The sequence below is a fragment of the Aplidium turbinatum genome, chromosome 2 (genome assembly GCF_918807975.1).
Source record: "Aplidium turbinatum chromosome 2, kaAplTurb1.1, whole genome shotgun sequence".
Taxonomy (NCBI): Eukaryota; Metazoa; Chordata; class Ascidiacea; order Aplousobranchia; family Polyclinidae; genus Aplidium; species Aplidium turbinatum.
This window is the reverse complement of record NC_137473.1, coordinates 48,424,362-48,441,360: the sequence shown is the minus strand read 5'-3', so window position 1 is coordinate 48,441,360 and position 16,999 is coordinate 48,424,362. Positions and strand designations below refer to the sequence as shown.

The 16,999-nt window shown below is 36.8% G+C and overlaps 1 protein-coding gene across 1 annotated transcript; it reads left to right on the top strand.

Moving 5' to 3' along the window:
- Positions 1-326: 326 nt before the first annotated feature.
- LOC145764358 (sulfhydryl oxidase 1-like) lies at positions 327-14,132 on the top strand. Its single transcript, XM_082575975.1, has 15 exons — positions 327-466; positions 964-1,058; positions 1,355-1,455; positions 3,235-3,283; positions 3,571-3,682; positions 3,933-4,035; positions 4,306-4,460; positions 4,959-5,102; positions 5,188-5,317; positions 5,736-5,858; positions 6,177-6,312; positions 6,474-6,645; positions 7,516-7,714; positions 8,208-8,984; positions 11,520-14,132. The coding sequence occupies exons 1-15, from the start codon at positions 327-329 to the stop codon at positions 11,871-11,873; spliced, it is 2,790 nt and encodes a 929-aa protein (XP_082432101.1). The 3' UTR covers positions 11,874-14,132.
- Positions 14,133-16,999: the final 2,867 nt, after the last annotated feature.

The following is a 16,999-nucleotide window of genomic DNA, read 5'->3' as shown; positions in this document are numbered from 1 at the left end:
TTTTGTCATAAATGGTCTATTTTGATTTGCTTCATTTTTGGGTTTCTACCAGTGCTGTGGGTAATTATTGTGCAGGTTCAATGATCTACATACACCTCGTGATTCCAAACTTCGGTTTATATATATAATATGTTTAATTGTTTATTATCACATCACAATTTGTTTCATAAAACATACCGGTATGGTACCACAATTTCGCTTGTTTTAACTTAAACATTTTACAGCATTATAGGCCTACACGTTTTTGCTTTGAATTAAATTTTGAATTTCAATAATTGATGACTGTATCTTTGTTAGAAATATTTTTATCCAAGTTACAAAAAATCATGATGATCACTGCATGGGTATATATTTCATTTATCATTGTTATTTATTGTCCTTCGCTGGATGCATCAGGTCTGTATCATCTAAAAGACAATGTCACAATTTTGAATGGAGATAACGTTATTCCAACCTTGAAAAACAGGTAAGTTAAGTCTCAAAAGTTTGTTAGTGTGACAATACTTCTAGCATGGTCTGAATTCTCAAACAGCAAATTAATTGTTTTTTACATTGATTCAACGTCTATGGATTTAACGTCCATAGACTTGAATCAATGTAAAAACGGTTGGTTGCTGTCTGGGATGTATTCACATGTTGGGGAGATGCCGATTTGATAATTTTAGCTAATTGGTCTTTTGTTACTTTCTGTCCATTATGAAATTGGTCTCCCACTATGCAGTTAAAACTCTTACTTTAGGGTTATATATAGGGTATGCTGTCATAATGTACAGGTGTTCAAACTTGGGTATACATCATGTAGTCTGCTTTTCATCTTCAGTACATTTACAGTCACCCCTCTTGTGAAATCCAATTTACCCTCATGTGTAAATTTATCCTCAATTGAGAACTCTTGCCAGGATGCATAAAAATGGTTACCATAGCCTACCGTACATTTATTTGAAATGTTTTTTTTTTTTTCAGTTCTAGTTTATGGTTGTTGGAATATTATATTGAATGGTGTGGCCATTGTCAGGATTTTGCTCCATTGTACAAAGCTTTAGCCAAAGATGTAGCAGGTAAATGCGGTATAACATTTTGAACCTGTATGCAATCATGTATTGTATATATATAATTTGTAATTGTATATATTGGTTAACTCAAAATCATTTTCTGAAAAATAATTTAGGTATTTTGCTGTTTTCAATCATAGGTTAAATTTTGAGTTAGTACGGTACCCGGTATCTAAACTTTTTGTTTTTAGTATATTATATATACATATATATGCTATGGTTGTTGTAATTTACTTTTTCATAGTCTCAAGAAGGCACATTGTTTGAACTACAGTATGTATTAGTAATCCTGTATCTTATAGATTGGTATCCAGTCATTAACCTTGGAGTTATCAATTGTGCTGAAGATAGCAATAATGCATTTTGTGCAAAACGTAATATTAATGGAGTTCCGGCACTCAGGGTAAAACTGCATCTGCATGCCATTGTCTACATCTTGCATTTCCTTTGCTTTTCAGCAATAATTAATACCGTACTTGATTATAATAATTCCGGGTGTATGTATGGAAAAGAAAATTGCATGGAAAGACAGTTTCTATATCTTTACTTGTACAGTACCATTGCAAAAAAACATACAGCATATAAGTAAGCTTATCGCATAAAAAAAAGTTATGATATTACTGACACAATCATATTTTGTATTGCTGCTTGTTTCTATGAATGTTGTAGCACTGCTGATATTAAATAAGGAGTGCCCAAAGTGTTTTTCAGCCGCATGTCGCTTTTTGCTAGGCTTGGCGGCTGCATTAAAATTTTAACTCAATTTTCCTTGAAATTTTGCCTAAGCTTTAAGATTGTATATTGTAGAGCCCAGACGGGGACCACTGATGGTGTTCCCGCGGCAGTATGTGTTTTGCATTTTGGGCACTGCTGATCTATCTGTTTCATTAATTTTTCATACGCACAAATTCTATGTGTGAAGACTAATCATTAATCAACTATGCAATAAGTTTTGCATGTTAAGTAATTGTTTCCTTAATGTTGGTTTGATTTCTAACTAAGTAGCGTATCTAATACCGTACATATACACTGATTCCAGTAATTATGATTTTTATTTTGCAGGATTTAGATAAATATGATTTTATAAAACTGGAAATGGAGAGTTGAATGAGTATATTGACATTCAATATGTTTAATCATAAAATGAAAAATAGTCTCAAGGACTTTCTGTTCACCCTGTATTGTTCATGTGTGTTTTTCTGTATTAATTTTCATTAATATTTGCCGCCTAGGTTGGAGTTGGGTTATCAAAATTGGAGCAATAGACTGTGGAGCTACTGCCCCTAGTGGAGATGAAAACTTTTTAACTTGCCATCAGCATCCATTTTGGGTGTTTGATTATCCAGAATTTAGGGTACATACGTCTGAATGATAGCGTCATGCGTTTCTGGTTCAGGGCTATAGTGGGTTATATGTAAAGCATGTTTGTCATTATTCGGTTGAAGATGATGGCTACTAACAACTTCAGTTATTTTACAATACATATATATACTGATTCTAAGATAAAGTTAGGAATGGTGTACTCACATGATAGTGTAGTAAGTGGTAGCTTGGTAGCACAATTAGCGTAGCTGTAGACCAGACTTGTTTTGAATCTCTCCTGTTTCTTTTTTGTTGATGCTTGACAGGTCACTGATTGTAAAGCCCGTGTTGATATTACTCTTTTTAGACTAAATAATGTCTATGTATCCAACCCTCAATAGGAGAAAGGAACATAATGGTGAAGAATGCCCAATTTGATTCATAATGCTTTTAAGCTCATACTGTTGTGAGAACATTTAAAACATACCCCGTTTGCTGACAGTGTAACTGGCTGATATTGTCTCAACTTTTGTCGTTTCTTTTCTCATTGTTTTGAGAGCGCCAGCTGTGACGTGCATAAGCCTCATTTCCATATTTAATTCGCGGCTTAAAATGACAACATCGTGTTTGATAATGCCAGCTATATCAGTTCAAAACCATATTAAAATAATGTTTTGTAAGATAAACGTGAGAACGTTCGTTTATAATACGCTACAAAACACTGAAAGAATGATAAAAATGGCAACTTTTGCTGCCCAAGTTTCCCCTTACATTTTCAACTTATCGTTGTGTTTCTACTAACTTCGGTTATATTTGAAGAAAAAACGAGGTACCAGCGTACTTGGCACTGCTCTTTGGTAACGTTTGATGTCTTTTACAGTTTCATTCTGCCCATGCAAATGAATCTAACATTGGAGAAGTCTTTCAAGGTGCGATATCACTACCGAGTTTTCTCAAACCTTTAAGCTTGGATATTGTCTTGCATTTACCACAGTTCTTTTTACAATTAATTATTATTTACTTGTTCATAAAGCGTGCGAAAGTTGTATGAATGGTATGAACAATGTCGAAACAGTAAAATGCACAAGTGACCATAGCCTAGTCCGTGGTTAGCTTCTCAGCTATCAATTTGTTGATGGAAAGATAAAAATACAAGCCTCTTTTTTGAGTGGCTGATTGAGAAACTGCAATGATTTCTCTTCTTATATCTTTTCAGTTCAACATAAAATTCAACATTTACGAAAAGGAATAATAGAATTCATTGAAAAGAACATAGCCACAATAGACTGGGATTATGATATTCCTAAGCCCAATCTATTCCCAGCAGAGTAAGTTTATTCCACGTCTTCGTCTTGCAGCTTGTCATTTTTCAACGTTATAACAGTGTTGAGTTAAATTCAGCCGCACGTTGTTTTTTATTTTTTTTTTAGAAGTTTTAAACAGTTTTCTAACCTGGCAGAGTTTTTCAGAATCTGTAATAACTTGTAACCCACCGTAGTCTTTTCATGACGTTTTTACATTATTTTTATGCAAATTTTTCCGCCATAATATGTAAACTAATCCATGATTGTAATTCAGTTATCAAGAGACTGTTGATGCCATGTCACCGGATACAATGCCAGACGACGTGTTGTATTTTTCCTTTGTGTTTGAAGATAGCAACTCCATGATGGGTAGAGAGGTGAGATTGTCTTCAGATTGCTACATTTTTCTCGTAAATTTATATTACACCTAGTGACGTTTAAGCGAAGTAAACCGCAACTGTAGTTTGCTGGAAAGCGGTTTGCCATTGATTTGTACCTACTCTCTCTCTTTCTATTTCCATTTTACTTCAAAGAAGCGTGGTCTTCATCCTGAAACATCAGGGTCGACTAGTTGTCTTTAGGGACTCTTCCATTTCTTTCTCCATCGTTATAACTGTCACACAATTAATCTTCATCTTTTCTTGCAGATGATCTTGGACATGTCTTCTTGCAGCAACATCATCTTGAGAAGGATCGTAGTTGATTCCGACGATGGGAAAAGACTCGCTAGAAAATTTAACATTGACGAAACCCCTTTTGTCATGGCGGCATCCCGCAATGGGACTGTCTTTCCGATTCACGTGTACGTGTTTAATTTTACACCAGAACCAGCACGAAGTTCATGCACGCAATGTTATTTGTTGACTGAAATTTTGTGACTATTTTCCTCATGTGAAAATATACCTTAAGCCTTAGCGTAACAGAGGCTTTGTATAGAATTGATTTTCACCAGACAGCCACTGCTGCCGTCATTCATGAGGTATTGTTGTGGCAATATGTGGGCAAAAATTCACTTGAACCGTCACTGCATGTTGTTTGTCGTCACTAACGTGTTCTGGATAAACGGAAAGTACATGAAGCGAGGTACAGCAGCAGGCCAATGAACGGGAAAAAGGTGGGAAACCTTGACTTGCTCTGGCGCACGTGACGTATACTGCATGCTATCAGTACCTTACCAGGCTCGGAGCAATGCGCCTATGCTGTAGTGTAGACATGTATGAATTGATTTTGTTGCAAGCAAATAATCTGCGTTTTGCCTAGCCTTTTTCATCAAATAAAAAATTAACATTTTTTGTTTCAGGGCTTTAAAGACTAGATATTTTTACGTTTACCAACTCAGAAGGTTGCCTGGAGTCGGCGTTGAAAAGGCCAATTCTTTGGTTTTAACAGCTGACGATGATTCTATGCAAAAGCAACCTTTGGTTGATTACCATACAGTGGATAGGTGAGACACTGACCGAACCAATACATATGACAGTTATTAACAATATACAAAGTTCATTCTCAAAATACCGTTTGAATATTTTTAGAACGAAAGTTTATCTGGCCGACATAGAATCTGGAATGCGTTACATGCTGACAATGGAAGCCTCTGCTGCCCAAGTTCTCACTGGTCAGAAGTTGAAGGCTTTGAAGGACATTGTGAAACTGTTTGCCAGTGTACGTTTTATATCTTTGAAGAATCACGACATTAAAAATGTGTTTAACCCAGCTAGCAACATTGATCCCTTTTACGGATCGCACGCGATTTAAACATAGATCCATTTCAAGTTTACAGCACTGGTCTTTTTACGTTGAAGCAATTTAAAAACGACCAAGGTTGCTAGTTGCTTGAGAATGTGTGCACATGATGGTACAAAAAGCGTGTCATGGCTTCCTATTACAAGAAGTTTTCCATACTTTTTTGCACGTATTGATTTCTGTCGCATACAACATTCACTCATATTGTGTTTGATGGTGATGTGAGATTAAGTTGAAACAGCATTTATGTATATTGTATTTGATTCTGTCTTGACTACTAACTTGTGCATCAGAAATCATGCGAAAAATAATCTCAAATCCATTAACCTCTTAATAGGTTGGCAGGTTTCTTCCCGGTCGAGGTACGACACAAAGATTCATGTTTGACTTGAAAGAATGGATCGAACCTCTTACGTCAATAAAAAACGAAGATTGGCTGCAGAGGATTGCTCTGAAGCAAGTACGACAACTAGATAGCTTTGAAAACCTAACAAATACTTGTGTTGTGAAGTTTTAACAGTTCCCGTAGTTTTGCTTGTTTAGTTTCTCAAACTTTAAGTCTTTTGGCATTCACAAGTTAACAATTTCTGAAGTAAACTATCAATTAGTTTAGATTTGCTCCAAAAGTTGACAGCAAGGCTGCAGTTTAAGAACTAACACCGTTGTATATAATATATGTACCTCATGTGCATTAGTGTTTTCCACTCTGTATATTAGTGTTAGGTTTATCAGTGTTAGATTTATCGCACTGATTTTGACATCGGTATCATTGCTGCAGCCTGATAGCTTCCTTCCGTCAACAAACAAACTGTGGGTTGGATGCCAGTCAAGTGTGCCCAGTCTCAGAGGCTACCCTTGTTCCTTGTGGACAATATTTCATGCTTTATCAGTCGCGGCCTACAGAGCTGAACTAGGTAAGGAGTAAATATCTATGACGCTTTGTAATAAAAATAAAAACCGTCTTATTTTTTATCTAAAAACTTGAGACTTTAAAAACGTTAGGTTTTTACTATTTTTTGTTTATTTAGCGTTGGCAATAATTAGATAGACGCGAAGTTAACTTTTTCATTATTAGACCCGGAAATTTTGCCCAACGCGATGTACGGGTACATCACAAACTTTTTTGGCTGTCGGGAATGTCGCAATAACTTTAAGACAGAAGTCAAAGACATGCCGTTTGTCCCAAGCCCGAATGACTACGAAGCAATATTGTGGCTATGGAGGATGCATAACAAAGTCAATGCAAGGTATGTGGTGTTCAGTTAGCGAAACATGCTTTTGTGTAAATGACGGTAAAATGATTTCAAAACGTTAAGCTTTGCTAACTGGTAAAAGATCCTTGTCGATTAAGCCATGTTTTTTTTTACCAGTTTTTTGTTATTTTAACGATGTAAAATTCCAATTTTTGTTGTAAGTCTTGAATAATGTTAACCTATGTATTGTGAGTAAGTGGTCGGCCTTAAATTGTAGTCTCAGTCAAACGAAGTAGTGAACCTATACTATGTTAGTGTGCAAGTTTCAACTAGCAATTAAGTGCTCAAATTTTTCCTCTGCATTAGACCAATCACAGTTTAAGATGGTGATCTAATAATAGCATTTTGACCAGCACCCGTGGCTCAGTGGTTATCGCCTTCGGCTCTTGTACTGGTAGCCCTGGGTTCGATTCCAGGTCGGGTTATACCAAAGACTTTAAAAAGGGTACCGATTGTGTTCTTTCTTGCATAACGCAGTGAAGATAAATCAAGTAATAATCTGGTGATATATCACCCTCTTCCAATCTGCCTTGAGCCAGCATGGAAGCAGTACGGCTCATAAAATCACATGGAACTCTGTCAAGTAACCCATGTTGATGCGCAATCTGCTGCAAGCGGAGATAGCGAATGATTATAATGACGTGGTGTAAACAACAACGAGGTTATGAGAACCCAGACAGCAAAATTTATCATTTTTACATTGATTCAACGTCTGTAGACGTTAAAGCAATGTATCTTGATTATTAATGCTGGTTTGCGATTCTTCTAAATCCCTTGGATTGTTATGCATACACCCAGTTAGAAATCATTTCCTCAACCGAAAACATAAGAGGTGTGTAATTTCCGTGTGAACATTCTTTAAAGGTTGTTCACAAGCTCCCCAAGAAACGATCCTGCTTTCCCAAAGGTTCCATTTCCTCCAGAAGATTTGTGTCCCACCTGTCGAGACTCCACTGGTTCTTGGGTGGAAGAAGAAATCCTTAAATTTTTACTCCTTCGATATTCCTCCGAACATGTCAGCACGAAATATCTCGATATTAATTCTACCAGCATTGATACCAAGGTATTGTTACTATTTTGAAGTTCAAAATTATTTTGACAACCTAATAATGACCTTTTTCGTTTTACACTCGAAAGGACGCTGGTTCGACACTGCCCATGAGCATGCGGCTGTGTCTTTGAAAAAAATACTTAATGGCATGGCTGTTAATTCGTTTGTCAATGAAAATGAAGTGTATCATATATTGTGTTTTTAACAAAGTTGGAATGATTGTAATGGCTTAAGTGCATTGTGATTTTTAGTACTGCTTTTGTCAAGAGAGTTTCATTGGATTCATATGCCATACGATTAATATTTTTGTACTGTACTTAACTGTGTTTTACTGATCAGTTTACACAGGAAAGTACCTTGTCAGTATTTTTGTGCCATAGCTACAAAGACAGCGTTGTTCCAAAAACAGTAACAACTGTTTGAAACTAAATGATCTTGTTCAACAATTTGCTATGACTACTGAGATGAAATTGGATGACCCTTTATCAAATGTGCTTACTTAAAGGTCAACGCTCGTGGTTCTAATGATGCAAACTTCACTTCTGTGTTGGCCGATCAAACGCATCTTGTCAAAAACCAAAGCTCACTGAAGATAAGCACAAGCAGTTTGTCCAAGATTGCAAATCGCATCGCCCAACACCCTAAGCACAATCTAACACTTTCGTCCGACATAGTATTGCCAAGTAGCAACGAAACAATTGCTAGCAATGTCTCTGTTGCTGTCGATAGGATCGGGCTTGAAGAGGAAGAACCCCTAGTAGCTGACAGCAGCGTTTTTAAACTCACTGAAAATCGGACAGTAAGTGTCGACCAATCGAATTCGAGCATTCGTTTGGAAAACATGAATGTCTTAGATGTGGAAAAAGATCCACCAATATTGCCTGGCTTGAACAACGATGTCGTAAAGGAAAGCAGTGACTCTGACGCGTTGTCAGAATCTCTAAAAAATTTTGAGCCTCATCACTCACCATTTGAACAGACACAAGTTGATGTTCTTGGCTCTATTTCTCTCGAAAATCACAACACTCCAGCTCCTGTAACCACCCCTTTGTCAGCCCGGAGCCAAAATATCCCCTTTCAAATACCACACCCTCCTGCCGTTATTATTGATTCTGTCATCAAAATTGCTTCTCTGAAGAGTGTAGAAAAACGGCCTGAGCTACCCCAGGAAAAGTACTCTTTGTCTAAAAATGTTCTTTCTGTCATTGAGAATCAAGAAAAAGACAATGTTGACGAAATCTTACAGGATGCAGTGGTTATTGTTGAAAGTTCTCTCGTGAAGGTAAACTTTTAACAGTTGCGGCTTTTTGAAAGTAGTGGTGTTGGGAGGTTCATTGTAGTTTTGTAGCAGTTACCTAGCATAGCTTTCGTCGGTTAAAAAAACTCATTTTCAAACTTGTTTTGCAAAATAGCTGTGACTAGTCTCGCAGTAAAGTAAGTTTTTTCACAGCCAAAAAATATATTGGTATACCTTGCTCAGACGTCAGAATAGATGATGTTAAGTTAGAGTAGGTTTGTCTAGTATTGTTGTAGTCTGTACTCGCCGTCGTACCACTCGGCATGCCACAACTCAGCAAGTACATTTCAGCTACTGTCCAAGCCAGCAAATGCGATTTTCAGCTAGCATCGGACTTGCTTGCTCATCGCTTGCTAAACTGAATTTGCTGACTTGTGACGTGCCAAGTTTCGGCTTGCTCAGTTTCATTATTTGTCAACTTCAGCCACTAGCTCAAATGTTGCCAGCTCAGTTGTCACTTGCTCAACCACCATTTGCGCAGTTGGCAACTTCTGACTTTTAGGAGACTCGTATGTACTAGCATATACACTATACGGTACACTATACAGCATGTAGTACGCTGATGACCCTTTGAGTGTACAACTGTACAAGTATCATTTAGATTGAAAATTGATAGCATGATTAAACGCACCCATTGTACATACCATACCTTGTTTGTAGGTTTTGTTAGGTTCTGCGTTTTTGATTTTTTTAGTTTGAAACACAACATTCGGCAAGTGTTGTTACTGACTTTCAGAACAACGTATATACGACTGCTGTAGTCTTCACTGTCCAATATCACGAACATATCCTTGCTCCAGAGCTTTACTTATGTTCATAGCTGTTTCTTCATAAGGCAGTAAAAAGTTAGTAGCAACTGTTTGTTTCTGCCAAGATTGCTCTGAGGCAATCATGTCGGCTACATTCTAACGAAGAAGACATATAAGGGTAGCTTAAACTTTGAATGGCAGATTACAATATTTAAAACTTTTTATTTTCAAACAAAATCTGTGGAGCCTAGTCACCGACCTATATCTGTAAAAGAACTAGATATTAATTCAACAATAGATTGAGTTTTGCTTTTAGCAGCATGATCGTTGCTTACTTCACAATGTAGATACTAACGATCTGTTTTAGCCTGACGCTGCGAGCGAGTTCATCATAGCACATGACTAGGAAACTGTGTTCCGAAAGCTGATGCAAACCTCTAATACTACAGCGAACTCGCAGCATCAGACTAAAAGAGATCGGTAGTATCTACATATTGAAGTTAATTCAATAAATTCTACAAGAAATTAAATCAGTTGCATTACTATCTGAATCCCCCTTGTATGTATTACTTGAGATGGTATACCTGTAGAGTGTAGGGGTCTGCTACTATTCGGTGAGTCCGATTCGGTGAGTTCCTAACCTCTAACCCCTAACCCTAAAACGGCAATGATAATTAGGCTACGGTACCCGATAATTTAAAAAAAAATTGAAAAAATCCCCCGTTAAGGGATCGGACTCACCGAAACGGGGCCATTCCGGAGTGTAAAGTAGACGTGAATGCTGTAATGTGTAGGTGGTTTTGAATCGATTTCTGTATTCAAACCCCTTGAACTTGTAGATTATTATGTTGTTGTCATGGTATTGGTTGGTTGCAGAGATCACTGAATTTAAATTAAACATCGTTAAGTGGATGTAGTACCACCCAGACTGCAAGTCAACCGTTTTGCTGTGTGGGTGATACTACATTTACGTAACGTCTGCAGACGTTGAATCAATGTAAAAAACGGTTGATTGGCTGTCTGGGATGAAAGCTGGTGCTTACATATGGGGTCATAAGTATGGAGTGGTCGGTTCAAGTCGACCGCAGTGGTGCTGAAGGTGTTGCATTCAGTTTTCAGTTTCAAGTTGTTCACTACTTGTGTCACCTTGTTATGAATACGCTATCTCCGGAGAAGCGGTAAACTGACTTGTTTCTGCTTTAATTCTGCTGACTCTGGGTGGCAGCTGACTTTGGAGACCTTTTGGTCTTTTGCTGAAATTGATATTGTGCGAACTATTTGTGTTTGTTGCATAGACTCCTTTAGCTATGACCAAAATTCAGTAATTTCACCTTAAAATATAATTTTTGACCTTGAAAGTGACCTCAGATGGTGTTGAAAGTAACCTCATTAAACTCTCCATCCTCAAAAACCCTAATATGGATTTCAAGATTGTGTTTCTAGCTTCTCTAGAAGTCACTTCAGCCCAGGACTCACATTAATCCTTCAGACTCAAGTTACAAACCCTGAGATCGTAACACTCAAGTCCTTATCTAAAGGAGTCTATGGTTTGTTGTATAATAGATTGAGTTTCGCTTTTAGCAGCATGTTTGTAGTTTACAAATTTTGTATCTACATTTGTGAAATATGTTTGTTGTGTTGGTGCATTTTTTTTTCTTTCTTGCCAACAAAAGAAAATGAACTGAACTTTAACTAAGTCCGTTAATTTCAATTTTGATTGCCTACGAAACGTAATTTTTAGTTCAGTTATTAATATCGTGAATTCTTGTAGATGGAAAAAATGGATCAAATAAAGAAGAAGGATGACGAAGTTTGGAGAAAACGTCTTGAAAACGCCTTTCATGTCCCGAAAGATGCTTTTCTCCACAAAGAAGTTGATGCACTCCACGAAGAAAAGTCGGCAAGAGAACAGGAGTTCCATCCTCGTGGACTGGGACACAACAGTCGAAAGTACCACCACGACGATATCAAGTCAAGGCAAGGAATGGGTTTCAGTCCCATTGACTTCAATCTATGCTTGTTCGTGTGGCTGGCCTCTGCCTGCACCGCCGTTTTCTTAATTCTAACCTTACAAGCAAAGCGTGGCTGGTTCAGAAAGTTCAAATTGAGCAAACACTTATTATAACCAATCCACAATTTGTTTGATTTTTTTTACATCGTGCCTGTGTTGCATTGTTCAGCTTTTTCGTTTTAAACAACGAATCACTCGGTGGTTTGGGGTCAAGGGAACGTGAAGCTTTCTTGGGATGCGGGAAATTTTTCTACCTTTTGCGCTCGCTTGCAATAACCGACTCAAAATTTAACGTTACACTGTATTTCAATGTCTCAGTCTTTATCGCAAGCACAGGTTATATCAATGTCGACTCGAATTGGTTTTCTAATCTTTATCAGTCGTGCCGTTACTTTTCAACTTTATTTTATTTGTAAAGGTTATGTAGCGTGGTGTTCGTAGTAGCTATTCTGTAACTTGTATGTATTTTTCATATTTGAATGTGTAGAGTTTATTATTTAATTTTCTCTTGTGACATGCAAGAATGTATGTGAAGCCTTGATTGTGACCCAAAACTTGAATATTGAAAGACGATTTGTTAATGTTCCAAGCTGCAATACTTTTCGTCTAACTCTCTCTCGGAGCTTGTAAGAATAAAGTCAACCTAAATGTGAAGAAGTGTTTATAGATGGAAAAAAAGGATTAACTTTGACTAATCAACGTTGAGAAATTTCAGGCTAACGAAGGAGTTTTAAGACATAGACTAATTTTTTTTTTTTTTTTTGGTGGCATAGATCAAGAGTTTTAATGAATGTTGCAATCCAAATAACATCCACGCTTATCCCGCCAAAAAAGATTTGTCTATGCATTTATCCGAAAATTACTCCACTTTGTTTAGACGAAATTTAATTTATTTTTTCTATCTATAACAATATAACATGTCTCACCACACTAGGCTAAAATCGTTCTGATGATAAACTCCTGAAGAAAGTCGGACAAGCAGTACTGCAGCTTCAAGCATAAAACATCTTCTCGCTATTATAAAAAAAAAACTAGTCTTACATGACATTCTTCACATGGCGTTGAGTATTTAGCCACATATTGGGCCGTAGATCATTTTCTTGAACAAATTTTATATGAATTTAAAGCTTTTTTTGATGAACTTATTTTATTATATGCTGCAAAACTTGCGTACGGTATTAAGTATTGTCTGAAATTTGTAACCCCAAGGAAGTTTAATTGCAAAATTGTTTCTTTCCGTTCAAATCGGTCCTTTTTCAAATTCTTTTGGGAAAAGAGAACGAACTGACTTGCTGGCTTGGTGAGAGTTTCGTATGTTGTTGCAATTCATTCGTAAGCGGCAATTTTTACTCTTTTTTTTAACTTGTATTTAAAGTGATGCTCAATCCATACGCTGCCCCTAATGAAGCACAAAAATAATCTCGCCTTGAGGGAATCTAACAAAGCAATGAGCTCATAGTAGAAGCAACCTTATTAAGTAACTTGTGCTCATATCCCATCCTACGAACGGTATCACAAGAGAAAGTTTCCTTTGTATTGGTTTGCATTTGCACCTTTCTCAAGGGACTCTCGCAAGCAACTTATACATCTGACCATGGAAGAGGGGCAATATCTGTGTTTTCGTGGAACTAGCTATTTCACTTGCTTTGTCGTTTAGACTTAGTATTTTTTGTGTTAAAGCAATTTTTTACATGAAAAATATAGGCATACTTCAGATGTTTCTAATTATTATGATTAACCTACAATAGCGTGCAATAAAGTGCATTGTTTTTTTTTGTTTGTTTTTTTCTGGTGTATTGGTGACATATTTGTTTCTGTTTTCAGCTTAGTTATTGTGGTGTATTGTAGATGTCTACTTACTTGGTAAAGTTTGAATGAACGACTCATAAGGTTTTGTCAAGGTTACGTTTTTTCAAGCTTTAAATGTCTGTGTTTAAATTGCACGCACAGTCAAAAACTAAAGATGATCCGTGAAATTGTTACCTGCAGCCGATGTCGTATGTGTAGTTTACTATAGGACTGAATTTAAAGGTTTTACCTGACTAAAGGAAAAAGTAACTGTACAATGTACATCTTATTTAAGTCATTATGTGTCTGCATTTTGTCGTCTATTGTGGTAATTTTTTATGGAATTATTGGGACCAAATCGAGAAATTTGTGCGTTCTTCAGATATTTTTGTGTACTAAAATAAGTATCTCCAATACGACCAAATAGAGGCGTGGATTTTGCAAAGCTGGTGTATTGTTCAATACCACTGGAAACAGGCATTATTCAATTTCAATGTTTTTTTCCAACCGTTTAATCTAGGGGTGTTCAAACTTATCTCTTGTTGGGTTGACCTGTTTTTGATCAAAATACAGTTTGAGCTATTTCTTGATTATGATAATCAGAGAAGTGCAAGTAGCAATCTTAGGTAATGATCTGAATTAAAATTAATTTTCAAATTGATGGTTCCTTGAAAACTTGTAAAGTTCATTTGCGAGAGTTTTATCTTTAAGGTTTATTTAATATTTCGGATATGGCCCGTTATTTATATTTTATAGATCTTTAATCTTGTCAACTGCTTATTAGGGTGGTCCTTATTTTTTTACTTTCAAATTTTTTAGGATAAAAACATCCTGTATGAAATATTAAAGTTTAAAGGTGGCGCTTGGCCCAATACACTATGTATAAGGGATGTGACGTCTAATTCCTACGACTACTTATACAATATACATTACTAGTTAACTGTCTTTAAAGTCGTCTGTGGCGATACTTTGACTCCCCCGAGTTTTAATCATTTCTTCAGTTCCAAGTCTGAATATGCGTTTTATGAAGTTGACTCATGAACTTTTAAGTGGATTGTTCAGCAAATAGAGCTTCATCTTCAGCAAAACTCTATTTGCTGAAGGTGAAGGTAAACTCAACGAAAACGACTTTGCTAAGACAATAAAACGGAACAGATATAGAAGCAATTACGTCAGTAGATCACGTGCATAATTGCACATGCAGCTTCAAAATGTTCAAAACGGGACTTCCCCTCTTTCCTCATTACCTTGATAGCCTGGCTTGAATAGATGAGCAGACGTCGTCTTGAAAATGTCTTGTTGATACTTTTGTTTTGTTACAAAGAAATCACAAACTGAGTGACAGTTGCTCCAATATCAAGCAAAGATATTTTGTTGTTAGGCTACAACATGTTGTTTCACACCTAAAAGCCAGTTTTGCTTGACCACCTATATTTTTGTTCATTGTGAAAATAAACTGTGTCGCTCCATAGCGTATTGCAAAATGATAGTGACTTTCTTTACCATTCTTTGATTCGTATTTGTTGCGTATAGCCGTACGAGCCAGGGGTGTAGCTGCCCCCCTTGTTGTCAAAAATGCTGCATATTCAGGCAATTATGTACAAATATTTGGGCAAATTATGTTACATAAAAAGCTATAAACTGTCTCCGCGATCCTTATATGAAACTGTTCAAATCAATATATTAATTTGGACACCAACAAATATTAAACTATCTGATTAGTCTTTCTATGAAACTGTCCAAATCAACCTGTTAATTTGGACACCAACAAAATATGAAATTAAGTTACCTGAATCTGATTACTCCTTCTATGAAATTGTTGAAATCATTAACTTGGCCACCAAAAAAGTATGAAATTATCTGGTTCATCTTTCTATGAAACTATCCAAACCAACATGTTAATTTGGGCTCTCTAACAGAATATGAGTTTACCTGTATCTGAATAGTCCTTCTATGAAACTGACCAAATCAACATTTTTATTTGGGCTCTTTCATTTTATCAAGCCCATATACAGATAGCTATTTCGATATGTAGATTTGGGTAATTTCAACAAAATCGCGCAGATTTGGTCAAATATTTGTCCCCCCCCCCCCCCCCTTAGCAGGTTAGAACTTCGAAAATCTATGTGAGGTGTCCCCACTTTAACCTGTAGTAGGCTAGGCTATTTTCACGCCCATTTCACTTTATAGCCTATTTCCATTAACACTGAAATTTATCAATTTAATTAACCAGTAGGCCTGCAAGGCTATTTGAGCGTGCAATGCTTACTTCGGAATATTACATAGTTTTTTTTGGGGGGTCACCAACAACTTTTTACTCCCCTGATTCACTTTAGAAACTATGCAAGTCCATCGCTGGTTAGTGGTTAGGTGGACAAAATGTGGTTAAGCAAGCGAGAATATTTTGCAAAATATAAAGAAAAATTAAATGTTACATGTTAATTTACAAGCCCAAAATCGCTCCCCAACTAAATATGCGTGGGCCCACAGCCCGGGGTCGTGAACCAATAAATACGGCTTTGCATGACTTAAGCTACTAATTATCGAGTTTCTGTTGCAGCATTTTTCCTTTTTAAACAGTCAAAAAACTTTTAGACAGACTAAAATGACTGTCCCTCCCAGGTAAGGGGTCGGTTAACACGGCCCTGATGTAGGCTATACTTTTAAAATGTCCCCTAGTAAACGTCTGTGTTAGAAAAGTTGGTTTATTCTTACGCAGGCTTTACGTTATGCTGAATCATCATGCATGCAAGTGACGACATAAAATGAGCAACAATAATAAAAGCTTGTCAGAATGCGACTAGGTCTTCATGCACATGTCTTGGCAGACGATATCCACTATGGCTTGATATATTTCGTCCAAGTCATTGAACCCATGATGAGACATAAAAACCTAAATCAGAGAAAGAGACTTAACTAGACAAGCCTTGTTTTGACAAAGTGTAGTCAATATCAAAACGGCATTGCAACCTATCTTACAAGTTAATTTATTGGCTTCGGTGAGTAAAAAGATACAATCAGGATGGTTATCGAGTCAGCCACCACCTCATAGCAACAAATCTTTATGCACACATGTGTGTTATAAAACAGAAAATAAGTTCTTCAAACTAATTGGTAGACTTGTGTTTTTAGGTCACTTACAAATCTAAAACTTGGCATCACAGAGACAGCTTTTCTACTCTTAGCACACTCATCCAGGGCCGCTGAGAGGATATTTCGGGCCCGGTCCCAATGAAATTCTTGGGCCCCAAATCAAGACATTTATAAGAAAAACGCACTATATCCGAAGAATACGCTACAGTTTCTTCAGGTTTGCGGGCCCTAAAATTATTCCGGGTCAAAAAGTAGCCCCGTTAACGCTACCGCACTCACCCTTTCTTCATGATTTCCAGAAATGGCGACTAGTTTTTCTTTTGTAAATATTCCCCCCAACTTTTCAGGTTCCACTGCGA

Coding starts and splice junctions, on each gene's coding strand:
- LOC145764358 (XM_082575975.1), top strand. CDS start 327: ATGATGATCACTGCATGGGTATATATTTCATTTATCATTGTTATTTAT. Junction 5,859..6,176: donor AGAGGATTGCTCTGAAGCAA/GTACGACAACTA, acceptor TCATTGCTGCAG/CCTGATAGCTTCCTTCCGTC. Junction 6,313..6,473: donor GGCCTACAGAGCTGAACTAG/GTAAGGAGTAAA, acceptor TTTCATTATTAG/ACCCGGAAATTTTGCCCAAC.